A 26761-nucleotide genomic window follows, 5' to 3' on the forward strand; every position below is an offset into this window, starting at 1 on the left:
TTTCAGTTTCATAGATGTTGCATTTGAATAATTCGCCCAAGCTTGTGCAGTAAAGTTATTAATATTTTAACAAATCATATATTTAAGCTGAACACGAGAGCTGTGGAGAATGTAACATTAACATACCATAGACTGTAATAATGTATACAGTGTGTGCCACAAACATATAACAATAAAATATCGTTAATTAGCAAAATATATGGTAAACATACAAACTCACCACTCAGACTCTTACGAGCTAAACAACTTCATCAAGTGGTTGACTGTCCATTCTGTGAGGACATTGTTAAGTCTATTGTTTGTTAAATCTATATATTTTGGACTGTCCTAATAAATGTGCCTTTATTTTGGATATTGAGGACATGCAGTGTACACTCCGACACTTTAGGGGGCAGTACTGCGAATAGTTCCCGGAAACGTAAATCATCCGGGTACTTGTAAAAGTGCGCTTATCCAACGCTTGCGTAGTTTTTGACGTAAAGCTCTGAGTTTAACGTGGGGGTAAGTTCTTATATCCGGCGTACTTGTTGTCTGTGATTTGTACCGAGCTGCGCTCATCGTGGGGCCGTCGTCTGTGCGTGATGCAGTTTTATGAAGACAAGTGAACACAACAGTGAATCAAAAGAGGACTATATCAGGTTAAATGAGAAATGCTCTGGTAGTGTTTGGGAATAAGACTTCAGAGTTAAGAGATTACTCCGGAAGTGAAGGTAGCGAGGTATGTGATGTTTAAGCGTTTTTGTCTCTAAACATTGAGATGTTAGCTGCCCTGCTACAATTAGCTCTTAGCTTTATCCACGCTGCGCCAAATCAACAGTTCGAGATCACATTGTTAAATGAATTTTGTGTAAATTTCGTGTGGATTTTCGTGTGAAGGTTATTTGTAGTTCACCCTACATGTTTTAACGAGGGGGTATTGAGGTCACAATAGTATTAATTAAAGTTTAGCGCAGCGGATCAGTTTGTACCTCACAAGCAGCCATGTTGTTCAGCTAGCTTCTTAGCTTACTGCCAGCTAACAATAAATGAAAATATATTTACATGTTTCTTTTAATTCCAGGTGACGTGTAATCGACTTTACTATTAAAACATTTGCATTTAACTTTTGCAGCAGTTTCGACAGTATTTATCTCCTGTATAATACTAACAATGTCTTTTTTTGTTGTTTTCAAAGCTAGATTCACATTTCCATCATATCTACCGTACAACCAAATTATCACCTCATTCTAGACACATCTAATGCAGACTTTTTTACATGAACCCTGTGCTGTTTTTGTCTTCTGCAGTGAGGTGCCATGGCTGCTACCTTCCCCTACAGAGGGGTTCCTCCTGGGATGCCACCAGGTGTTCCCCCTCCTGCGCCTGTCCCAGACTACATGACTGAGGAAAAACTGCAAGAGAAAGGTATATTGTTTTCAGTCACTTCCTTTTTTTTTGGTCAAAACATTTTAACTCTAACCAACTTCATGAATTTCTTAATATTCATTGCGTGTCTTTCGACTCTACAGCAAGAAAGTGGCAACACTTGCAAGCAAAGCGCTACTCGGAGAAGAGAAAGTTTGGCTTTGTGGATGCTCAAAAGGAGGACATGCCGCCTGAGCATGTCCGCAAGATCATCAGGGATCATGGAGACATGACCAACAGAAAGTTTCGTCATGACAAGAGGGTATATCTGGGGTAAGAACAAGTCATGCCATGGTGTCATTAAAAAATCTAAACTAAGAATTGTCTTCAAGTTTACTTTGGGTAGGATGTAATTCACATCTTAGCGTATAACCTTCCACATTTGTGCACACTTTCTTGGTCTTGATTAACACATTTCGTTGTAGTTTTATGGATTAACAATGTTCAGCAGTAACACATAGTCATGATGTTTCTGTCTTTGCATTAAACAGTGCCCTGAAGTACATGCCCCACGCAGTGCTGAAGCTGCTGGAAAACATGCCGATGCCCTGGGAACAGATCCGAGATGTGCCCGTCCTCTACCACATCACTGGGGCTATTTCCTTTGTGAATGAAATCCCTTGGGTCATAGAGCCAGTCTACATTGCTCAGTGGGGGTAAGAGAGAGTGTGGTATCTTTTGATGCTCAGTTATTCATTAAGATCTTTTGTTGTAGTTTTTACACATCTCCATGAGAAAACCTTTTAATCACTGGTGTCTGCTACACTCCTTCCAGCACCATGTGGATCATGATGCGTCGCGAGAAGAGGGACCGTCGGCACTTCAAGAGGATGCGATTTCCACCATTTGACGATGAAGAGCCGCCGCTAGACTATGCTGACAACATTCTTGATGTGGAACCACTGGAGGCCATTCAGATGGAACTGGACACCGAGGAGGACTCCCCATGCGTGGAGTGGTTCTATGAGCACCAGCCCCTCAAAGACACGACTAAGTAAGCGCACTAAAAAATGGACACAATCGCCTGATATAAAGCTGGAAAAATCTAACGGTAATGAATTTGTTCCCTCGACAGGTTTGTGAATGGCACCACATACCGTCGCTGGCAGTTCACGCTGCCCATGATGTCCACACTGTACCGCCTGGCCAATCAGCTGCTGACTGACCTTGTAGATTTCAACTACTTTTATCTATTTGACCTCAAGGCCTTCTTCACTTCAAAGGCCTTGAATATGGCCATTCCAGGGGGGCCAAAGTTTGAACCGCTGGTCAGGGACATCAACCTTCAGTAAGGACTTCAAAAATTTTCTATGCCTTGCTTTTATTTTTTTACTATTACAATCTGCATGTTTCTTGTCATTGTTAAAATAAGACCCTGTCTTACTCACCATCAAAACCTGGCAGAAAAGATGCTGAGTGATTTTTGTCTCAGCTGATCGGTGTCTGTCTCACCTGCAGGGACGAAGACTGGAACGAGTTCAATGACATCAACAAGATCATCATTCGTCAGCCTATCAGGACGGAGTACAAAATCGCCTTCCCCTACCTGTACAACAACTTGCCACATCACGTTCATCTCACCTGGTAGGACATGAATAAATGATTCTGAGATGGAAATTTCCTTCTCACATTGGTTGTAAGACTTTAGGCTGATGACTTTACTCCTGCAGGTATCACACACCTAATGTGGTGTTTATCAAGACTGAGGATCCAGATCTCCCAGCGTTCTACTTTGACCCGCTGATCAACCCCATTTCACACAGGCACTCTGTCAAGGTATGAACAGAGAGTTTAGCTGAAGATCAACCTTTATGTTTGTAATCTCACTGAAGAGTGGTTGACTGAAGTCCTCTTACAAAGGCGCACATGCATTGGTCTGCTTGCCTGTGCGTAAGAACTGGAGGTACATTAAAATGAGCGGTGACTCTTACCTATTGCTGGCTGCATGTGCAGTTGGCCCTTCGCCAATCAGACATGTCTTTGATAATTTTGCAAACTTCAAAGTTGATGGTTTGAGAATAAATTCCAATAAACGTCGAATGAAATGTGAACTTACTTTTAACATCTTGTAATTTCCTCTTGCGCAGAGTCAGGAGCCTCTACCAGATGATGACGAGGAGTTTGAGCTGCCCGACTACGTGGAGCCCTTCCTCAAAGAGACCCCGCTCTACACAGACCACACAGCCAACGGCATCGCTCTGCTGTGGGCGCCGCGGCCATTCAACCTCCGATCCGGGCGCACAAGACGCGCAATTGATATCCCACTGATCAAAAACTGGTAAGAAAACTGGCAACCTGATAAATGAAATCATAATGTTAAATCATGTATTGGTTGACAACAGATATGTCGGCTTTGAGGTTTTCTTTTAAACATCCTCCAGATGTAAACATGTTTTGTTACGATCTTCAGGTACCGGGAGCACTGCCCTGCAGGACAGCCAGTGAAAGTACGTGTTTCATACCAGAAACTGCTCAAGTACTATGTACTCAATGCCCTCAAACACAGACCACCAAAGGCCCAGAAGAAGAGGTGAGCATCATCTGACAGTGAATTCCCCATATACCTGTCTTTTGTATTGAATAACACCATTTGCCCATAAATCCTTTTTTCTCTAAGCTTCTGCCTCTACTGTCTTCCAGGTATCTGTTCCGCTCCTTCAAGGCCACCAAGTTCTTTCAGTCCACGAAGCTGGACTGGGTGGAGGTGGGTCTGCAGGTGTGCCGACAGGGCTACAACATGCTCAATCTGCTCATCCACCGTAAGAACCTCAACTACCTGCATCTTGACTACAACTTCAACCTGAAACCCGTCAAGACACTGACCACAAAGGTAAAGTCCATTGCGAGACACGCTCTGCTGTTCTTCGTATCTAACTCTGTGATTGTATTCTAACCTGTACTGACACCCTTGACACTTATTCTTCTTTTGCACTTTATTCTTTGTTGATTGGGCATACATTTTTTTTTGAGGTTTTACAGAAACATTTCCAACATTTGTGTTGTTGTTGTTTCTGTTCCTCAGGAGCGAAAGAAGTCCCGATTCGGCAATGCCTTCCACCTGTGCAGAGAGGTGCTGCGTCTCAGCAAGCTGGTGGTGGACAGTCACGTTCAGTACAGGCTGGGAAATGTGGACGCCTTCCAGGTTTGTCGAGCAACAATTTGTTAAAACATTTTTGCACAGGTTGTAAATCCTATGTCTGATTCTGTGAAAATGAAGCCATGCCAGTCAATCAGTAATCCGATCTGAATCTGGGTGTCATCTTTGTTGTTGCCAGAGAAGAATTCAGTTGTTTGCGCCTCGACTAACTCCCATCATTTTGTCTCGCCATTGTAGTTGTCTGATGGACTGCAGTACATCTTTGCTCATGTGGGTCAGCTGACAGGCATGTACCGCTACAAGTACAAGTTGATGAGACAGATCCGAATGTGCAAAGATCTGAAGCATCTCATCTACTACCGCTTCAACACTGTAAGTAAACATGCACTGTGTATGATCTTTGTTTTTTGTATTTATAATACACTTTCTGCAAACTGTTGTGTGTAGAATTTATATAAACACATTTCCTTTTATCAGGGGCCTGTGGGTAAGGGTCCAGGTTGTGGCTTCTGGGCTCCTGGCTGGAGAGTGTGGCTGTTCTTCATGAGGGGCATCACTCCGCTGTTGGAGAGGTGGCTTGGAAATCTGCTGGCCAGGCAGTTTGAAGGTATGCAAGTACACTTCTTTTATCTTTTTGTTTTCATCCAGAAATGTTTTTTTTTTTTTTTTTTTGGTTAGGGTTTCCCACCAAAACGAGAGTTGAACAACAACTTTTTTTTTTTTTGCTTGCTTGAACAGGACGTCACTCCAAAGGCGTAGCCAAGACAGTTACCAAACAGCGCGTGGAGTCTCACTTTGACCTGGAGCTGCGTGCTGCTGTGATGCACGACATCTTGGACATGATGCCCGAGGGTATCAAACAGAACAAGGCCAGAACCATCCTGCAGCACCTCAGCGAGTCCTGGAGGTGCTGGAAGGCCAACATCCCTTGGAAGGTCAGTGAGTGACAGATGACCCTGGAGGTGACTGAGGGCTTCTTCTGTTAGTGAAGGAAAATGATTTCCATCCAGCGCTGCTGTTTAATGTGTCTTAGACAGCTCGTCTGGTTGTATTATGGTCTGGTCTCTGCCTTGGACTTATATAATAACACTGGAAAAATCACACCCTGATTTTTCTTGACTATGCATCAGCTCTGGTTATAAATAAGTCACTTGTTTTAGATACAAGAAACATATCTTTTCAGGTTGAACAGTATAATGGCAAATAGTGGAGAAAAACCCCTCTTTATCTAATATAGGTGGCAGCAGTTATTAAACAGATTTTTGAACCCTATTCCCCATCTCTGCAGGTCCCCGGTCTGCCCACGCCCATTGAGAACATGATCCTGCGCTACGTGAAGGCCAAAGCCGACTGGTGGACCAACACGGCCCACTACAATCGTGAGCGAATCCGCCGTGGAGCCACAGTGGACAAGACGGTGTGCAAGAAGAACCTGGGAAGACTGACCCGTCTGTACCTGAAGGCTGAGCAGGAGAGACAGCACAACTACCTGAAGGTAGCACACCGAAAAGAAAAGAGAAAAATTACTCGATCTGAAGATTTTGAAACGTTATTTTTTTATCTAAAGTTATTTTTAGTAATAGCACACTTAATGTTGGTAAGCAGTTAGTAATGATTAAATAACTGGAAACACTCGATGCCTAAAAGTCCTCTTACAAAGGCGCACTTGCATTGGTCTGCTTGCCTGTGCGTAAGAACTGGAGGAATAATGAAATGAATGGTGACTCTTTTTAACACTGGCTGCGGCTGCAGTTGGTCACTCACCAATCAGACATTTCTTTTCCTGTACTGTTGAACGTTAACATTGATCATTCAGCTATGCTTAATGTGTCCACTGACTAAATCATTAAGCACAAACAAACCTGACACCTCCTAATGAAGTGGTATTTGTCCGTATGCAGGACGGACCTTACATCACAGCTGAGGAGGCGGTCGCCATTTACACCACCACCGTTCACTGGCTGGAGAGTCGTCGCTTCTCTCCCATCCCTTTCCCCCCACTGTCCTACAAGCACGACACCAAGCTGCTCATCCTCGCTTTAGAGAGGCTCAAGGAGGCCTACAGGTAAACGCTGCTTAAACAACACAATTGGCACGCTTTTATTTGTTTTTCAACACCATGTCAATTTCACTTTGACCTCCGTATTAACCGCGTCCGTCTCCGTTCCTTTTCCTCCAGTGTGAAGTCTCGTCTGAACCAGAGTCAGAGGGAGGAGCTGGGGCTGATCGAGCAGGCGTACGACAATCCTCACGAGGCCTTGTCCAGGATCAAACGTCACCTTCTCACTCAGCGAGCGTTCAAAGAGGTCAGGACCAAGACAAGCAAATACAAACATCCATAGGATCTTTTGGGGGCAAAGCAGCGGCAGACTGTACATTTTTCTTTACCGTCCATAGTACAGCATAGAAATCCTGTGACGTTGAAACTCTTTTCTAAATAGTTTAAATAAACGAGCTACAATCAGGAAAGAGACATCAAAATGACTTGAGTATGCCAACAACACTAACCTGCAGGAAAGAACATAAATCCCTATAAACTGAATATCACATCCTTTTGTTATGCTTGATATTGTGACTTTGACCATGTTTCTTACCCGTCATATCATTTGCCTTTTGCAGGTGGGAATCGAGTTCATGGACTTGTACAGTCACCTTGTGCCCGTGTATGATGTGGAGCCCCTGGAGAAGATCACTGACGCCTACCTCGACCAGTACCTGTGGTACGAGGCAGACAAGAGACGCCTGTTCCCACCCTGGATCAAACCTGCCGACACCGAGCCCCCTCCTCTGCTGGTCTACAAGTGGTGTCAAGGTCAGGCTCCACTCAGTAATATACCTCAGTAGGCTTTAGGAAGCGATGAAATTGTTTAGCCCCGTTTCCGCACGGCAGTCCGGTACGGATCGGTACAGTTTGGTATGGTTTGGTTCGATTAAGCCCGATCCCGTTTGCGTATCCACAGCCAGCTGTGCCCTATTTGGTAGGCAGTGTGTAAGCTGGATGTCGATAGCTGCTATGTAAATAGCATCATATGGTAGCAGCTAACCGCTAACATCTAGCCACTAACTAATAAATTCAACAAAGGAGAAAAACGCTACACAAACAAAACCAACACTGGAAGACATCCAGCTGTTCATCTCCTCTGTCACTGACATGTGACTCTTTATTACAAAAACTCAATCAAGCTTTGTTTCAGAGAAGGTTGTGTACCGCGAGGAGAAATGCATACATTAACAATCAGCTGTGTATGGTTTAAACGCGGCTACGTGTCGACGTAACACGGGAAGAGACAATTCTTTCAACCAATCAACAGACTGCAGTGTTTAGCTCCACCTTTTCGGGTCGGCTCCACATTCTTGGCACCCCAACGGAAGGGTCCCAAAAAGTGGGACGGTACCGAGTGGTTATTTGGGAATCTTTCCCGGGATTAGTCGATGGAAACGCCACGAAATGCCGTACGGAGATGAACCGAACAGAACACTCAGTGGAAACGGGGCTTTTGTTAAAAAAAAAAAAAGAAAATAAAAGAAGCGCAGCCCATCCGAGACTCCTCCCTGGACACGTGTGAAACGATATCTGAAGGCCTGTTTTTGACTCTCTCCCCAGGCATCAACAACCTGCAGGACGTGTGGGAGACCGCCGAGGGCGAGTGTAACGTGATGCTGGAGTCTCGCTATGAGAAGATGTACGAGAAGATTGATCTGACGCTGCTCAACAGGCTGCTGCGTCTCATTGTTGACCACAACATCGCTGATTACATGACCGCCAAGAACAACGTGGTCATCAACTACAAGGTAACGATGCTCGTTCTTTTATCTCTACGTAATCAGGACAGATACGTGTACTTCTTATTTAAGGCTTTTTCTTGTTTGCTGTCATATATAACAGTTTCTTTCCTTTCTTTTTCTGTTTCTGTCTGGCTCTTTATAATTGTAGGATATGAACCACACCAACTCCTATGGCATCATCAGGGGCCTGCAGTTTGCCTCGTTCATAGTTCAGTACTACGGCCTGGTGATGGACCTGCTGGTGCTCGGCCTGCACCGTGCCAGCGAGATGGCCGGCCCACCTCAGATGCCCAACGACTTCCTGAGTTTCCAAGACACGGCGACAGAGAGCGCTCACCCGATCAGGCTGTACTGCCGCTACATCGACCGCATCCACATCTTCTTCAGGTGGGACTCGTGGGAAATCATCGGAATGAGAAACGTTCCCGTCCTGTAAAAGCTTCGATTTTTGAGCGATAAATTGTCACTCACTCGGCAACCATGTTGGTTTTCAGGTTTTCTGCTGACGAGGCCAGGGATCTGATCCAGAGGTACCTCACAGAGCACCCGGACCCCAACAACGAGAACATCGTTGGCTATAACAACAAGAAGTGCTGGCCCCGTGATGCCCGCATGAGACTGATGAAGCACGATGTCAACCTGTGAGTTCCAACTTAATATTACAGAGAAGAAGTTAAAAAAAGCAAACGTAGTTTTGCTAATCTTGTAGCACCAACATTAGAGGCCAATATTCCTAACGTTTCTCATTTGACTTTTCTCAGTGGACGTGCTGTGTTCTGGGACATTAAGAACCGTCTGCCCAGATCAGTGACCACGGTTCAGTGGGAGAACAGCTTTGTTTCAGTGTACAGCAAAGACAACCCCAACCTGCTGTTCAACATGTGCGGCTTCGAGTGCCGCATCCTGCCCAAATGTCGCACCAGCTACGAGGAGTTCACTCACAAGGACGGTGTGTGGAACCTGCAGAACGAGGTGAGGAAGCGCCGCACGAGCTAAACGACTCCTCCTCCCACTCTTAACTCCTCCTTCCTAAATAGTAAATGATCGCATTCCCGTTTTAAAGTTCTGCTGTCGTTTTTTTGTTTGTTTGTTTGTAGGTTACCAAAGAGAGGACAGCCCAGTGTTTCCTGCGCGTGGACGATGAATCCATGCAGCGCTTCCACAACAGAGTGCGTCAGATCCTGATGGCGTCTGGATCAACCACGTTCACAAAGGTCGGCAGATCATTCCCATGTTGTGTTCAAAAGAAGAGACGACAGTTTGGACTCATTACTGTACACGTCTCATCTCTTTTCTTCAGATTGTGAACAAATGGAACACAGCTCTGATCGGTCTGATGACGTACTTCCGTGAGGCGGTGGTGAACACGCAGGAGCTCCTGGACCTGCTGGTGAAGTGTGAGAACAAGATCCAGACCCGCATCAAGATCGGCCTGAACTCCAAAATGCCGAGCCGCTTCCCCCCCGTGGTCTTCTACACTCCCAAAGAGTTGGGCGGCCTCGGCATGCTGTCCATGGGCCATGTGCTCATCCCGCAGTCCGACCTGCGGTGAGTCTGCTGCCGTCTCGTTGTCTAGTCTGCGAGTTATTTTTAGCCAACCGGGCTTTAATTCTTCTTCCACCCTTCCACCAGGTGGTCCAAGCAGACGGATGTGGGAATCACCCACTTCAGGTCTGGAATGAGCCACGAAGAAGACCAGCTCATTCCTAACCTGTATCGCTACATTCAGCCGTGGGAGAGTGAGTTCATCGACTCCCAAAGAGTTTGGGCTGAATATGCTCTCAAAAGACAGGAGGCCATCGCTCAGAACAGGTACTCTCCCATATTTATTAGAGAAATCAACGTCCAAAAACAAGCATAGATCGAACCTGTTACCTTTACGTCTGTTTGAAAAACTGTGAGCCGTAAAGAGGACGTATTAACAACAGTGTGTGTTTTGTGTTTCAGACGTCTGACCCTGGAGGATTTGGAGGATTCTTGGGACAGAGGGATCCCCCGTATTAACACACTTTTCCAGAAGGACAGACACACACTGGCTTATGACAAAGGCTGGCGAGTCAGAACGGATTTCAAACAGTATCAGGTTTGTTTGAATCCCCCAAGAAGTTGCAAGTGTGCAGAGTAACCACATCATATTAATGAAGCGTCTCGTCTCGGAATTACGATTATCGACAGTTTAAGCTAAGAAGATTAAAAGTCTAAAGTCTCGCTTGTGATCCTTCCGAGATCCCGTGAGAGTTTTGCAGAACAAAACTATTAAAGGTTTGGCCTGGAAACGAGGCCAAAGGATAAAAAAATAAAAAACGTGATTTGAGCAAAACAAACTTAGCTTACTTTTTCAGCCTCACATGGACCAGAGATTTTAACCTTAACATTAAAAGGGCACAATTCTTGTTTTTGTACTTTATTTTATCTTGTATATCTCACCAGTTTGTCACATTATTCCACCAAATAAAAAAAATAAAAAATTCTTCCAGTCTGAACATTTACATTTCAGCGCGTTACATTAGTCACACACATTCTGATGGCTCGCTCGCTTGCAGGTGTTGAAGCAGAACCCGTTCTGGTGGACCCACCAGAGGCACGACGGTAAATTGTGGAACCTGAACAACTACCGCACAGACATGATCCAGGCTCTCGGCGGTGTGGAGGGCATCCTGGAACACACGCTCTTCAAAGGCACTTACTTCCCCACCTGGGAGGGTCTCTTCTGGTGAGAGCACTTTGAGAATAAGATTTCAGGTCTCAATCGAAGCTCAAACCATGTTTTGGTAAACGATGTATAAAATCAGAAATGCATGGTTTGCTTTGGAGATGTGTAGACTTCTCTTATGAATGCTTAAACAAGTTGAAGATCAGTTCTTCTTGCCTTAGAAAAAGTATTAATTGCCTTTCTTTCTGGACTGTATAGGGAAAAGGCCAGTGGCTTTGAGGAGTCCATGAAATGGAAGAAGCTGACTAATGCCCAGAGGTCAGGTCTGAACCAAATCCCCAACCGTCGCTTCACACTTTGGTGGTCCCCCACCATCAACAGAGCAAACGTCAGTATAACTCTTTGGAATGAATTTGGACAGTCCTTGTTTTCCTCTTTTGGCCTTGAGCTCAATTTGTTCCTCCCATCTTTAGGTGTACGTGGGTTTCCAGGTACAGCTTGACCTGACCGGAATCTTTATGCACGGCAAGATCCCCACCCTGAAGATCTCGCTCATTCAGATCTTTAGGGCTCACTTGTGGCAGAAGATTCATGAGAGCGTCGTCATGGATCTCTGTCAGGTGTGTTTTACGTTTGTTTTTTAACACAGCACAATAATAACTTGGGTCTCCAAATGGCCTGTTAGCTGCTTTATTATGAACTTTGCTTTTTTTGTGTTCAGGTGTTTGATCAGGAGCTGGATGCCCTGGAGATTGAGACGGTACAGAAGGAAACCATCCACCCCAGGAAGTCCTACAAGATGAACTCGTCCTGCGCAGACATCCTCCTCTTTGCGTCGTACAAGTGGAACGTCTCTCGACCGTCTCTGCTTGCGGACTCAAAGTATGACTTCTGACGCTTTTGTTTTGATTATTTCATCTATTCCTCCGTTCAGAGAGAACATTGTTAGACAAAATGTTGTTCGGGGGTCCTTCATCTTGTCTGCTCTTATTTTAAAAACAGGGATGTGATGGACAGCACCACCACACAGAAGTACTGGATCGACATTCAGCTGCGCTGGGGTGACTATGACTCCCATGACATCGAGCGCTACGCCAGAGCCAAGTTCCTGGACTACACCACCGACAACATGAGTATCTATCCCTCACCAACAGGGGTGCTCATTGCTATTGACCTGGCCTACAATCTTCACAGGTTAGATTTTTAAAAACATAAAAATATGAACAATGCGATGGCAGATATTCGCTCCTTTTTGTAGAAGAGCCGTAACAAAGAAGCACTGAGCGGTTTGTTGTCTCCCTGATAACACTGTGCGCTCCAGTCTTGAATGCAGTCTAGCAAATGCTTAACGACACTCTGGATTTTGGCATATACTTGTTTATGTCAACATGTACACACTGCAGTTAGCTATTAAGTCTTATCACCAGTTTCCTAACTTGTTTGACATTTACTTTTCACTCCCTGTAACGGTAAGTCACGTCAGATCAGATTAGACTGTTTGGAAATCACAAAGTAAACGTTGGAAATAAAAAAAATAAAAAAATAAATCTGGTTACTTTTTTTTAACTCTTATGTATCTTTTCCCCCCTCAGTGGCTATGGTAACTGGTTCCCTGGAAGTAAGCCACTGATCCAGCAGGCCATGGCCAAAATCATGAAGGCCAACCCCGCCCTGTATGTGCTCAGGGAGCGCATCCGCAAAGGTCTGCAGCTGTACTCCTCAGAGCCCACTGAGCCCTACCTGTCCTCACAGAACTACGGCGAACTCTTCTCCAACCAGATCATCTGGTTTGTCGACGACACCAATGTGTACCGTGTCACCATCCACAAGGTGCAAACTCCTTTTCTTTAAATCCTCAGTAAGGTTTTGATTTGAGAGTCATAGTCTGGTTAAAAGGTACAATGTGTAAGCTTCTATCAGAGTTGACTTTGAGAAGGAATATATACTGATAGTTCTTTTTAATTTAGTCATACATATTCTCTGTCTCATCAGACCTTTGAGGGTAACTTGACCACAAAGCCCATCAACGGAGCCATCTTCATCTTCAACCCCAGGACCGGTCAGCTCTTCCTCAAGATCATTCACACGTCTGTGTGGGCTGGACAGAAACGTCTGGGACAGGTGCGGCCCTGTTCCAACATTTTTTTTGTTGACACTCTCTGACTCAACATGTGATACACACGAGAGCATCTGAACATAATTACATTTTACAGTCAGACTTTTTTTTTTTTTTTTCTGAAGATTTGTTTTAATCCTGTCTGTGCGTTGTGAGTGAATGACAAACTGACTTATATAATCACAATGTTGAAAAAGAGACGGCAGTAATAAAGACATCAGATGCTGCTTAGGTTGGCCAATGTTTACGTTTATAAATGACCTCTTCGATATGTCTTTCCAACTTTAAAGTTAAGCTTTACTCCTACATGTATCCTTGTAGCTGGCCAAGTGGAAGACGGCTGAAGAAGTGGCTGCCCTGATTCGCTCCCTCCCTGTGGAAGAACAGCCGAAACAGATCATTGTAACCAGGAAGGGTATGCTGGATCCTCTTGAGGTAAGCTCCTCCTTATTTATCACCGATATGATAATTACAATTCTTGAAGGATTATCTGAAATTCTCAATCTGAATTGTTTTATTTATTTATTTTTTCGGTGCAGGTCCACTTGCTCGACTTCCCTAACATTGTGATCAAAGGCTCCGAGCTGCAGCTGCCGTTCCAGGCCTGTCTGAAGGTGGAGAAGTTTGGAGACCTCATCTTGAAGGCCACAGAGCCTCAGATGGTGCTGTTCAACCTCTACGACGACTGGCTCAAGACCATCTCGTCTTACACAGTGAGTTTCATCCTTCACAACAAGAGCATGAGGTGGATCTTTATAAGGTTAAAGGTTTATCGCTTTTCTAGTTTTCTGACGAGTCAAGTCGGTTTTTTACAATGTGTGGGGTCGACGTGTTGCCTAAGGACATGTTCAACATGTGAGCGTAGGAGTGGGGGGGATATTGAATCTCCATCCCTCCAGTTAAAAGACGACCGACTCGAGCGGCAGCCTTTAACAGCAGCTGACGTCGATGTCTTGCTTACATGGCCCTGACACAAACCGATGTTCCTACATTCATTTGCTTGCCTTTTATTTTAAGTGACATCTTACTCCCCTGTGTGTGTAAAAAGTTTGTGTTCGGTGGTGTGCTTTTATCTGTAGGCCTTCTCCCGACTCATCCTGATCCTCCGAGCGCTTCACGTCAACAACGACCGCGCCAAGGTGATCCTGAAACCCGACAAGACGACCATCACCGAGCCCCATCACATCTGGCCCACGCTCACTGACGAGGAGTGGATCAAGGTGGAGGTGCAGCTCAAAGACCTCATTCTGGCAGATTACGGAAAAAAGAACAAGTGAGTAGACGTGAATCGGCGCTCTGTTTACGATAATAGATTTTTCTGTAACGTGATTTTAAAATAATGGGGTGAAACCAAACTCGCATTGAATAGTCCCGCCCTCTCTTTCCTTCATCCAGCGTGAACGTGGCTTCACTCACACAGTCGGAGATCCGCGACATCATCCTCGGCATGGAGATCTCGGCTCCGTCACAGCAGCGGCAGCAGATCGCTGAGATTGAGAAGCAGACCAAAGAGCAGTCGCAGCTCACAGCCACGCAGACGAGAACCGTCAACAAGCACGGCGACGAGATCATCACCTCCACCACCTCCAACTACGAGACCCAGACCTTCTCTTCCAAGACCGAGTGGAGAGTCAGGTGTGCAGACGGTTTCACACTTTGTGTCCACGCCTTTCTACGCCCATTAATGACTAAATGAGCCGTAAAGACTCGCACACACCCTCTTTGACGGGGATGACTGTCTGCATGATGTTTAGCCTCTGTCTTCATTGGCTTTAATGCTCCTTTTTCTTCACCTGTCAGGGCCATATCTGCTGCCAACCTGCATCTCCGAACAAACCACATCTACGTGTCCTCTGATGACATCAAAGAGACGGGCTACACCTACATCCTGCCCAAAAATGTCCTCAAGAAGTTCATCTGTATCTCAGATCTGCGAGCGCAGGTATGCGGGGGCATTCATGGTGCTGCAGTTTTATAGAGATGATCTGTTTTTCTTCCTTTCACTTATTGCCCTCTCACATCTTCTGCGTTCCCGCAACAATCCAATGATGTCCCCGTTTTGTTTCAGATTGCAGGCTACCTGTACGGCACCAGCCCACCAGACAACCCGCAGGTGAAGGAGATCCGTTGTATCGTCATGGTGCCGCAGTGGGGGACACATCAGACTGTCCACCTGCCCAACCAGCTTCCTGGTCATGAATACCTCAAAGTAAGACACACACACAACGATCCTCCTCATTTGTACCCATATTATGGCCTCTTCATAGTTGCATTGTATTTTTTTTTTGTTCTTGTTACATTTAGATCACCCTGTTTGTTTTCCATGCAGTTTTTAAGAATGTTCTCCTCAAACAGGAAATGGAACCTCTCGGCTGGATCCACACTCAACCGAACGAGTCGCCCCAGCTGTCCCCGCAGGACGTCACCACCCACGCCAAGGTCATGGCTGACAACCCCTCTTGGGATGGAGAGAAGACCATCATCATCACTTGCAGGTATGATTTATAACAAGACTCCTGCTCTCTATCATAACAGGGTTTGTGCTTCTGCATAAAGTATATTCAGACTCTGATTAAATCCATACTTGTATCACTGCTGTCACTCTGACTTTCAGGAACTGGCCTCTCCGCTTTTAAATGTGTGCTGGTTCTTGACTACTTCACATATCTTAATATTTCACATTTTAGTAAATGTCCAGCTCTTATAAGAATCATAATTTAAATACTTGATTACACTTATATTGTCTTGATAGCTGCATTGTTGATCTTTTAATGCCAGTAAAGTATTATGTATGGCGGAGATATAGTAACTGGAAATATTTTACATGCAGATAGTTGATTTCTTACCTATAAGAATCTTATAACTGTTAACACATTTAAACAAAAGAATACCCACTGTCCATTAAGTTGTCTCCTGTTTTAAGCGAATGACGATGCTGTCATAAAAACATTCAGAAATGCCGTCCATTTAATTAGAAGCGCTTGTTTTTTTCCAGCTTCACCCCGGGCTCGTGCACACTCACGGCCTACAAGCTGACACCCAGCGGTTATGAGTGGGGTCGACAAAACACAGACAAGGGAAACAACCCCAAAGGCTACCTGCCGTCCCACTATGAGAGAGTGCAGATGCTGCTGTCTGATCGCTTCCTGGGATTCTTCATGGTGCCTGGCCAGGTGTCCTGGAACTACAACTTCATGGGTCAGTAGATGCCTTCTATTCTGCCCATGTCTGTTCCTCTCTGTGACAGTAATCTGGGCTGTGCATTGATATTTCCACTCTGCTGCTGTGTCTGTTTTATTGATTTTTCTTTGTAGTTGTGCTTCACAACTGAAAATCAGTCTACTTATTGGAATGCACATTGCTTTTTCTTTGGCTTATAAATCAGGTTGTCATTTAAATCATGTTATCAGTTTTTTAAGCTTTGGAAGTGTTGAGTTTATACTTTTTTTTTTCTCTCTCTCCTTACAGGTGTGCGCCATGACCCTAACATGAAGTACGACCTGCAACTCGCCAACCCTAAGGAGTTCTACCATGAGGTCCACCGGCCCTCGCACTTCCTGAACTTTGCCTCGCTGCAAGAGGGGGAGATCTACAACGCAGACCGGGAGGACATGTATGCCTGAGAGCAGACGCTCTGCCCTCGACACATTTGATGGACAGCTCTGTCAGAATCATGTGGAGCCAGTCAAGACCAGCCCTTGTAATATTTCTATTGAAAACATGTAATGTGATGTTTTTTGGATTTTTAATGTAAAGGCTCTACGAAATTTTAAGGAGTCTCGTTGTTTTCTTTTCCTCCTTTTTTTTTTTTTTTTTTTGATATTTTCTACAGATCTTTTGTTTCGCAGTTATTAAAGTACAGCTTTGTCAGTTCTGTGGCTTCTGGCACATCCATGCTCATGTGTGTAGTTTGAGGACACAAACTTCAGTGTAATGTTCAAATAGGGAATTTGTTTCAAACGGATAAAGGTGTACTTCCCCTCAGCCTTTTTTGAGAAATGAAATTGAAAGTTGTATTTCTAAACCTGTTCTGCTCTTTTACTATGTTTACTGTATGTCCCATGACAATGTAGCTTGGCTTTAAATAAACGTCACTATTTCCTTTAAAAATAATCTGCGGTCATTGCATTTAATTTGTATATAGAAAAGATGCATGCATTTGTTTTTTATTTTTACTCTACAGGGGCATGCTTCAATCTTCAGAGAGTTGAAAGGTCAGCACCCTCACCAGATCCCTATCCAGCATGGTTTGGTTTCTGCTTTAATCACACTTTGTTCTACCAGACACTTAACAATGTGTCCCACTTTAAACATGTTTTTATTGCTTTAAAATGTGTTGATCCTGTAATTCGACCAGTTGTATATATGCAGCGTCATGTGACATTTATTAGACTGTTGTAGGTCAATTTTCGTGTATGCAAAGCTGCAGGGGAAATCCAAAGGTTCACGCTCGGGTGCGTGCATCACTATGCTCGAAGTGGCAGTGAGAGTTTCTGCGTGTTAGTCGTGTGTGCGCTCTCATTTCACATTGGTCAGGAAAGTAGGAGGATCCTGCAGAGAGTGTACAGTTATGTGGGCAGTCCAGACCTTGTAGTACAGTGTCGAGCAGTGTACTCTGTGTTCTTGGTAGGCTGTGATCATGTCAGGAGAGGACCAGGTCATGTTCAGGCGTGTCGCTTTGTAGCGTGGGCTCAACACTACAACAGCACGAGCTTTCAGTTTCCACTTTCATAATCGTTTTTTTTTTGTTCTATTACGGCTGGCTGTCATGTCCCGCTGACGAGCTTCTAATTTCTCAGAGCAGAGTATGTGAAGCGAGCTTCTTACTCGGACATGGACGGACACGACGCAGACGGCAGCAGGCGCACACAGGAGGAATGTTTCGACAGGACTTTCTCGGCTCTCACGGTGGACGACGTTTACGAAATAGCTAAACTAATCGGCACCGAGGTGGAGAGACTTATCGACGGCTGCGGGAAAGACAGCGTGGTGGGTCTGGTGCCGAAGATAGTGAAAGTGCTGGAGCTGCTGGAGAGCTTCGCGTCGAGAAACCACACGGTGAAAGTGAGAGAAGAGGAGCTGCTCAAGACCTTCGAGACGATACAGCTGCAGCAGCAGAAGAAACGAGCGGGGAAGGAAAGCGAGGAGGGCAGCCATAAGCATGAAATACTGGTGAGAGACATGGGAGCCTGTTAATCCCACATGCATGTTGTAAACAATACATTTATAGCCTTTTTAACTCCACCCAGGCGTGTGTATGTTATGTCAACGTTACAGACTGTGTGTAACACACAGAACAGTCTGTTTTGATGGTGCAGTTTTCCTGTGTCGTGCCAGGAAAGCAAACAAAAAGTCAACAAGCAAGCCAGGAAATATATCACTGATTCACCTTAAAAGCAATACAGATGAAGGATTCAACATTGAATTTGCACTTTAACAGACACATTACGTTTAAGTACTACTGCAATTTTTATCACCACTATCTGTCACTTCTTTCTGACTCAAAATGATATTCTGGCCTAGATACATGTTACCATTGTAAGCTTTACTTTGTGTAAATCTTAGAAATGTAACTTTGCCTCTATTTCTAACATGTATGTCCTTGCTAAAAAGAAGTTATTAAGCAGATAGATAGATAGATAGATAGATAGATAGATAGATGGATGGATGGATAGATGTACTCTGTTGATTCCAAGCTGGGAAACTGTGGCCTTACAGCAGCAGGACATCAAACACACAATGTTAGTAACACAACAATATAACATCAAAGACAAAGGAATAAAAATGTATAAAATATAAAAGCTGAGATTAATGATAATATATACCTGGATTGAATTTAAACATTCCAACTATTCAAAAATGTGAGAATAAGACATTTGTAAGCCATGTTTAACTGAATGTAAACAGACTTTGCTGGAGTAGATGAACATGTGCAAAAACCAGTGATGACAGTAAGTGAGAAGTGTAACCTAGTTCACCTCGGTGGTTTACGTTTTTTATGAAGAATTTGATCTGTTGCCTTATTTCACCCCGTTTCTCTCAAGTATCCAATTTTAAGCAGACTGCTTTTTCTGTAACAACTGGATAAATGGCAACACACAAGCTTGCACATAAACCAAATACTGACGTGAGTTTGTGTGGAGAGGCTTTCATTATTTAGGAGCTTATTGAATGATGCACATTACACTAAATTACCAACAGGATAAAGTGGGCCAATAGGCCCCGGGCCAGTCTCACTGATAGTGTGGTTGTTTGGCCGTAATTCTGTGAACAACAACGATTAGCTGCATACATTTGCATTTGAGTCCCTTGAAATACGTTAATCCGGCCAAAGTCTAGAAAATAATACTTCCTGCATATAAAACAAAGACCCATTTTATGTCAGACTGAGCCTAATATTTTCTTTGTGATTTGTTTTGGAGAATAAGTACAGAAAGGACCCTCCATTTACAGCCTCTTGACATGTTAGAGAGTGTGTGCAGTTTTCAGTTGTTTTGTTAGGGGCAAAGTTAATGTTGAAAACTTGGATCATACCATTATGGTTTTTACAGAGTTGAAGTGATTGCAATGTTCTAATATACGTATTGAAAATACACAGCTAGTTGTTCATTGTATGCATCTAACCTACTTAAACATGTGGTATTAGTGTACTGTAGTCATGGCACTATCAAGAAGTAAATAAAGAGGTGTGGTTCTCCGTAAGTCAGAATTGGCTGTTTAAGTGTCAAGGGAGCCACCGACAAACATCTGTAATGACTTAAGAAGAAACTGCTCACATCTGCTTGGATTTTGTTAAAGCCAATATCTAACACGCCTCAGAGATTTTTACAGCACAAGGGACTGTTGCATCAATCAGATCTAGCTTTGTCTAACTGTTCATATCCTTTCTTTGAGGATATACAATAGATGTAATGTTTACCTTCCATCCTCTCGTGCAGGAGCTGCAGCAAAAGGAGCAGCAGTGGCAATTGAGGTGTGAGGAGCTCCAGATTCAGGTACAGCAGCTGCAGGAGGACAAGGAGGCGCTACAGTGCAGACTGAAGGGCAGCCATGCACATGAAGGTATGTCCAGGAGGATATTACATTGTCCTCTGGCTATTTAAATGTCGGACTTAACTTCTAAAATCAGTTCCAAAAACATTTTCTTCTTTCCAAAAGCAGCTTTTTTTCTTTTACATGTTGTTTTGTGTACACACACGTCTCCTTAAACCCTAACCTAAAAATTGCAGATGGTACCAACCTTAGTTTTCATTTAGCCTGAGGAAGTTATGACTTTGGGTCTGCGTGTGAGTGGACTATTAAAACGGAAATGAAATGAGTGGGTCCTGGGACTTTTAGCATAGCTGTTGATACATTGTAAAATGTGTTACACCTTACTTTCGAAGCACCTACACCTGCCTTTAGGTTCTGCAGCTTTCCTGCTCTCCAGTCCCAGAATGCAAATGTATGTGACAGCAGTAAGTGCACTTAGTCAAAGCACTGGGTTAACCCTCAGGATCACTGGGCCTGAAAGCCGTCAAACTGGTCATAGCACTGTTTGTTATGCGGTTACTCTGGAGGCAGCAGAAGATTGGCTCTTCAGAGGCCTGTGCTTGCTTAGCCTGCAAACATGTCAAGGATGAACTGGAAAGAGACAGAAGAGGACTCATTATACTTGCTCTCATCTATAATGACAGCTTGTATGTCTTTGTTGTTCTTGATGAAGTGAAATGAAAAGAGATCCCTTTCACCCCCGTGTCCACTGATTTCATGTTGTAGGTAAAGTGTTTACGGTAATGGGAGCCAGAGGGAGGAGTCGCTTTGTCCCAACATGTCCCAACATGAAGAAACATTCAGCCTTTTCATGTTTGTGATTTATTTGATCAGACGCCAAGTGCTCAGTTAATATTTAATTTTTGTTATGACTGTCACTTCCATGCTGCTGTAAAGTTCAACATGTCTTTCATACACAAAATTCATTCTCGTGGGTTTGAGTTTTTAGCTTTAAAAGAAACTGGATCGACTGAGCCTGCAGACCTACTACTAGCTCTGCAGGCTCAGTTGATCCAAACCATAAAGGCTAAGCTCATGAAGGCTATTTAGATTGGGCAAGTGTTGCTCATATTTCACAGTTTTGTGATATCCACGAAAAAATAACAGTGAAATGTCTGTCTGAACACAGCCTCAGGTTCTCTCAAAGATTATCCACTGACCTAGCTGAGAAACATTTTTGAAAAAAAAAAAAAAAAAAAAGGTTCTATGGATTATCCTGATTAGCTCTAATTTGTTGTTGAGTTTCCCTCACGTTTCGTTTGGGTGCTGCCATGAGCATGACTAGTATACTTAACACACCTACTGCGGGCCGGCCCCGCAGTAGGTCATTCTGTTGCGAAGTTCCACCCGGACGTTCACCCTTTGCACAGACTGAACTATCTGCAATCCAAGGAGCAAGCAAGAAATACTTACTGATACTGAAATACTTACTTTTGATATGAGAAAACATCAAGGCTCTATAGGACCCTCTCATTTCTCCAACACTTTGTTGTTCAATTATAGTCTTTGTATTTGTTAACGTGTGTGTGTGCGTGTGTGTGTAGACCGTGTCCAGCGGCAGGAGCGAGAGGTGATGCTGAAGCTGAAGGAGGTGGTGGACAAGCAGAGAGATGAGCTGAGGGCCAAAGTCCAAGAGATAACCACCATCTCCAAAGAGGTGGAGGCGGTAAGAACACTAATAATATTTATGTATTTAGTTTTTTTTGTTTTTTTTTACATCAGCCTACAAGAAATCACATAGTTGATTTTTCTTTCTTGCCTCATTTGTCTAGCTCTGTCTTATCCATGTGCTCCCATTTGTTTTGTCCGTCTGGTGTTGTTTCTTTTTTACATGCTAAAAATACACTATTATTTATTCACAAAAATGTCAATCTGTGAACACAAAATAAAAAAGGAAAGCTACAAACACGTTCTCTTCTTCTGCCTGTGCACACGCTGACAGTCACAACTTCATGGGGAACAGAGGGCAAACTAAAGAACTCTGTTTCCTGTAATTGTGCTTTTATTTCTTTCTAGATTGTATAAAAGAAGTCCCCTCATTTGCAAGTGAGCTCTAAACCAGTTGTAAACGTGGAAATACGAAAATTGCAAGAATACTTGATGCAGGTCAAGTTGCTTACAGACTGGTATGACACAACGTTGTGTAACATACAGCATTGAATGAGAAGTTAGATCAACTCTATCACACCAATAAAAAAAGTGTTTTCACAGCCGGGGTAAGAGCAAAGAGTGCAGAGATTACCCACATAGTTACGAGCTGAGGATTAGGCTGCATTTAATACAAGTCTGTGCTGAGCGTGTGCGTGTGTGTGTGTGTGTGTGTGTGTGTGTGTGCGTGTGTGTGTTTGCTGTTTGAGTATTTGCACGTGCCTGTATGTGTCTACCACATGATTTCAATAGTAGCCATAACTGGGTGTGTATTTAATGCTTTGCTCTTTGCTCCCAGTCAGTTGACCTGAGTGAAGAATGAAAAAAAAATGAGAAAAACAGCTCATGGTCAGCTCAACTAGTGTTCTGTTTCCTCAAATATGGTCGTTGTTTGAGTATTTTCTCATCTTAAATGAATTCTGCACTTGTGTTGACACTGTGAAATTTCATTTCTTCTCCTTTTCAACCCCCGCACATTAAGTTCTCCAAATTCCAAGAGTGGGGACATTCCCACCCCTCCCTTTCGTTTTCATGAAGTTAAGACTTAGTTATGTCTGTTTGTCTTCAAGGTCTTAAAGCCATTCATCCTGAATAAGAACGTGTAGTTAAACTTTAAAGTGCATGTACTGTATGTGATTTTGCAGCTCCAGGAGCAGTTGGATCGCTTCATGAAGATGAACGCGGAGCTGCGACACAAACAGAATGTGATGCAGGCGCAGCTGAAGAGCACAGTGGAGAGGAAGGCCGACATGGAGGCCGACCTCAAGGAGAAAAGCAAAGAGATAGAAAACCTCTTAGCACAGCTGGACAGAACCAACAGCAACAACCCTGTAGGTGAACCTGCAAACACAAGCATTTCAAACGATCGTTCCTTTGCTGTTGAATTGTTCCTAACAGGGAGGTCTCTGTCCTTCCAACAGTCCGGTCTGGGCCAAACAGCTCGTGCGTTGACTAAAAAACAGACTGTTGACCAGAAGGACCCTGACCAGCCATGCTTTACCAAGAAGGAGGTTCGCGACATCATTTTTGAGAGGAACGAGCTCAAAACCAACCTGTTTCTGGTGCAGGAGGAGCTCAACTACTATCAGAGGTGTGTGTGTGTGTGTGTGTCATAGAGGCATATCTTGTTCGCATCATGCAGAGAAAAAACCTTTGTAAATTTGAGTTTTTTCAAGTACAGTTTTTGGTCGATTTTTTCTGCATTATTAGACAAATGTTCCTGTTGATTGAACTGTAATTGTTTTCTGCAGGGAGATCCTGAATGAGGAGAGGTGTCCAGGCTTCCTGTTAGAAGCCGTCCGCTCCGCCATTAATAAGCGGAGAAAGCTCATTAAAGCAAAGATGCTTGGGATTCCTGTGAACGAATGCGAGAGCAGGTCTTTCTAAACGCACACAAACACTCCACAGTCATCACAACTACACATAATTGTTTAGAAGTTTGAGAAGCCAACGGATGTGTTTGGTTTTTTTTTTCCAGTGATGAAGATGAGAGAAGTTCTCTGTTTGGACAGACAGAAGTTGATAGCACCGAAGTGGACGGCACTGATAAACCATCTGAATCACGCATTCAAAACCTGTGAGTACAAGTTCTATCTGCGCTGCGACATGGACAGGAAACCTAAATGCTGGTCTAAAAAGCTAGAACTCAATTTAAGTTAACTTCCTTATTGGCATTATTTTTAGCCCCGTTACAGATGTTTGATTGAAGTCGGCAAAAAAAAAAAAAAAAAAAAAACATGACTCACCCTAACCTTGCAGCCCTTTTCAGACCGCCATAATTAAACTCAGCCATCATCACGTCTTTGTCCCTCAATGTTGACGATGCGACGGGGCAATATTGGCATCCCAGTCTGTGAATTCACATTGGGTCTGGGTGCTGTGGAAGCTCGACACAGCGGGTCCTTCACATAGACACACAGTCAGACACGCGCACACACACACACACACACACACACACACCGCTGGCGCTCACTTTCTGTCTGACTCACTGTGAACTTAGTTCGTGTGGACCCAGACCTCGTTCTGTCTTACTTTGTTTGCATGTGTGAGCAGTCAAAAATAACACACAACGACACGTTTCTTGTTCTGCAGAGGTTTGTCTCAGGAAGAACTCAACAGTAAAAAGGCCAGTATGTGAGATTTTAGTTTTTCTAGATATTGAATACTAAGTGTTGCAGAGAAATTCTCTACACGGACAAACCTCATGATTATCTTTACACTGTATGATTGAGATGAAGGAAGCAAAGAAACATGTGAGAATGATGTTAACCCTGATGCCTCGTATTTGATGCTTTTAACCCGGCTACGCATGCCTTACTTAGGACTCTGACAGCCATTTATTCTTTTAATATGTTTACACTAACTAAGTCAACCAAATTGATTCTTTTTAAGAGGACTTGTATCTCATGTTCTTGTTTTTACGACTATTTAAAGTCTGTCGTCCTAGAAATCTGTCAAGATTGTCGGCAAACTTGAGCTGGAAAACGAAGGACTGGGAATGATCTGGGTCTAAGGAAAGAAAAACATGTTTACTCAGCATCCACCCAGAAACAGTCCTCTGAATCTGCGTGAGGGAAAGCCTTTAAATAGAATTAAGATTTTTACTGTGTCCTTTTTTCTCTATCTGACCTGCTTCATATGTGTCCATTTTGGTTTACTCCATCTTTACTTCTGCTGCTGAGTACAAGATATACTGAGCGTTTATAGTATATGTCCTTTTAGCTCAGGTTACTCATAAAGAAAAGTAGGGAGCATTTATAAAAAAAAAACAATAAAGAATACATCCTCTCTGACTTAAAATTAAACTACTATGCACTGTAATTTTCTTGAAATGCAAAACAAAAGCCATGAAACGCCCTAAATAAAATGCTTTTTATAAAAACTCAATCATAAACAAATCAGACATGAGTGAATCATATCATTGGTTTCATCTCCCTCTTTCTCTCTCTGCTGTCACTGTCCTGAGATCTTCGTCATCCTACCCTATATTTAGCTGTAATCCCCGCCTGCACAGCTGACCTCAGTCTCTCTCTCTCTCCTTTTTTTTTTTTTCTCTTCTCTGCTGGCTGCAGCTTTGGCTTCCTGACGCGATCGGGCAGCGGCCGGAGCCCCACCCACATGACAAACTCCTCCTCCACCTGGGAGATCATCGAGGACTCAGAGACCTCTAATGAGATGGATCATCATGCCTCTCTCTGAGCTGAGCGCAGTACTGACCACAGAGAGACGACAGAGACATTTGAGTGAAGCGCCGGTGTGTGCGCCGCAAAAGCACTTTGTGAGAGTGAGGAAAGAGAAAGTTTGAACATTTTTAAACAAACTCCTGTGATGTCTTTTTGATGGTTTTGTTCATAACTTTTTCCTTTTAGTTAATATCTCTTATTCAATCCCTCTATTTCATCAAAGAAGTGATAAACAAGTACATTAACATTTTAACCATTTATTCACAATTTAGAGGGATACTTTAAATCACTTTGAAAAAGGTACATCATGAGAATAGTTTCATTATTCACAAATATTTATATAGAGATTTTTTAACAGTTTTACCAAAGACAGACATTAGGAAAGTTTATACTCTGAAAAAAAACCTCTCCCGTCATGGAATCTTAAAAAAACAAACAAATTAAGTTCACCTCTGCTCCACTAGGGGGCATCTTTTTCATACTTCAATAGGGGACTGTTTTGAAGTCATATAGTTATATATAGACTTTTAAAAAAAATTTTGAAGCACTTTTAAGCTCAAAGTCAGGAAAATATATTTTATATTTTAGTGGTCTCTTTCAGCATTGCAATTTAATCCCCTGAGCCTTAACTTGCTCGTATATTGTAAAAAATGTTTTTTTATTTTTTATTTTAAAAAGTCTTATTTTTTTGGCGACTGAACAAAGTTGATGCCTTTTGCCTTTTTTTTTTGTTTTTCGTGACGGTGATGCCATCAATCCACATATGTTTGTGTGGAAATAGTTGCAGAATTGTTACTCTGCTTTTGGACATTAGATTGTTTTTTACTCGCACTTCCAGAAGCTCACAGGCACAACAACAGGACTACATGAACGCTACAGTGTTGAGATGATGACAGGCTGGTGGCTTTGTATTAACAATGTTTGAGCTTCCAATCACATCATATTGTCCTAGATTACCGTGTTATTTTTGTAGGCATGTACATGTATTATAAAAGTATTTGCTGTCAAAAACAGATTGAAGATGTCAGTTGCCATGTGAGTGCATTTTAGTGACAAATTATGATAAAGTCATGAAATGTGTGGATTTTCTGTGATCCATTAAATGTGTCAAAATGCAAAATGATCTCAATCATTTTTTCCCCTCATGACTCCAGAAGAAGAGACAAAAACTTGTGATCAGCTTTGTACTAACTTATAGACTTAAATGGTGGGCGCAGGTGTTCTTCAACTCCTGGAAGACTGTCAGCAGTAGATTTTCTGGGAAAGGTGAACATCTTGGGTGCGTGTTTGGGTTTTACTTGTGCCTTCACCAGTGTGTGCGGCGAGTTTTCTGTGTTAGTGTT

General features: G+C 43.3%; 2 protein-coding genes across 3 annotated transcripts; both read left to right on the forward strand.

Annotated features, from left to right (window-relative positions):
• Positions 1 to 400: 400 nt before the first annotated feature.
• Positions 401 to 17169, forward strand: prpf8 (pre-mRNA processing factor 8). 2 transcript variants are annotated; one of them, XM_079354508.1, is made up of 43 exons: positions 401 to 501; positions 1287 to 1404; positions 1509 to 1677; positions 1896 to 2060; positions 2180 to 2398; positions 2480 to 2692; positions 2863 to 2988; positions 3075 to 3180; positions 3492 to 3682; positions 3815 to 3934; positions 4045 to 4234; positions 4427 to 4546; positions 4739 to 4873; positions 4979 to 5108; positions 5240 to 5436; positions 5790 to 5996; positions 6403 to 6566; positions 6681 to 6807; positions 7121 to 7313; positions 8106 to 8293; positions 8436 to 8674; positions 8782 to 8928; positions 9049 to 9259; positions 9385 to 9501; positions 9588 to 9835; positions 9920 to 10099; positions 10235 to 10370; positions 10831 to 11000; positions 11199 to 11328; positions 11414 to 11560; positions 11662 to 11822; positions 11943 to 12134; positions 12533 to 12770; positions 12933 to 13061; positions 13378 to 13491; positions 13596 to 13769; positions 14136 to 14329; positions 14452 to 14691; positions 14857 to 14998; positions 15125 to 15265; positions 15412 to 15551; positions 16052 to 16254; positions 16525 to 17169. In XM_079354508.1, the coding sequence occupies exons 2-43, from the start codon at positions 1296 to 1298 to the stop codon at positions 16677 to 16679; spliced, it is 7017 nt and encodes a 2338-aa protein (XP_079210634.1). In that variant the 5' UTR covers positions 401 to 501; positions 1287 to 1295; the 3' UTR covers positions 16680 to 17169. The 2 variants fall into 2 exon arrangements, with proteins under 2 accessions (XP_079210634.1, XP_079210633.1); XM_079354507.1 differs by lacking the exon at positions 401 to 501 and adding an exon at positions 516 to 718.
• A 413-nt stretch (positions 17170 to 17582) lies between these two features.
• On the forward strand, positions 17583 to 26538 carry rilp (Rab interacting lysosomal protein). The gene is made up of 8 exons (XM_079353978.1): positions 17583 to 18228; positions 19995 to 20118; positions 21633 to 21754; positions 22881 to 23066; positions 23157 to 23326; positions 23487 to 23612; positions 23714 to 23812; positions 25308 to 26538. Exons 1-8 carry the CDS (start codon positions 17890 to 17892, stop codon positions 25432 to 25434), a joined length of 1293 nt encoding a protein of 430 aa, XP_079210104.1. The 5' UTR covers positions 17583 to 17889; the 3' UTR covers positions 25435 to 26538.
• Positions 26539 to 26761: the final 223 nt, after the last annotated feature.

Source organism: Symphodus melops (genome assembly GCF_947650265.1).
Source record: "Symphodus melops genome assembly, chromosome: 10".
In the NCBI taxonomy this organism is placed as follows: Eukaryota; Metazoa; Chordata; class Actinopteri; order Labriformes; family Labridae; genus Symphodus; species Symphodus melops.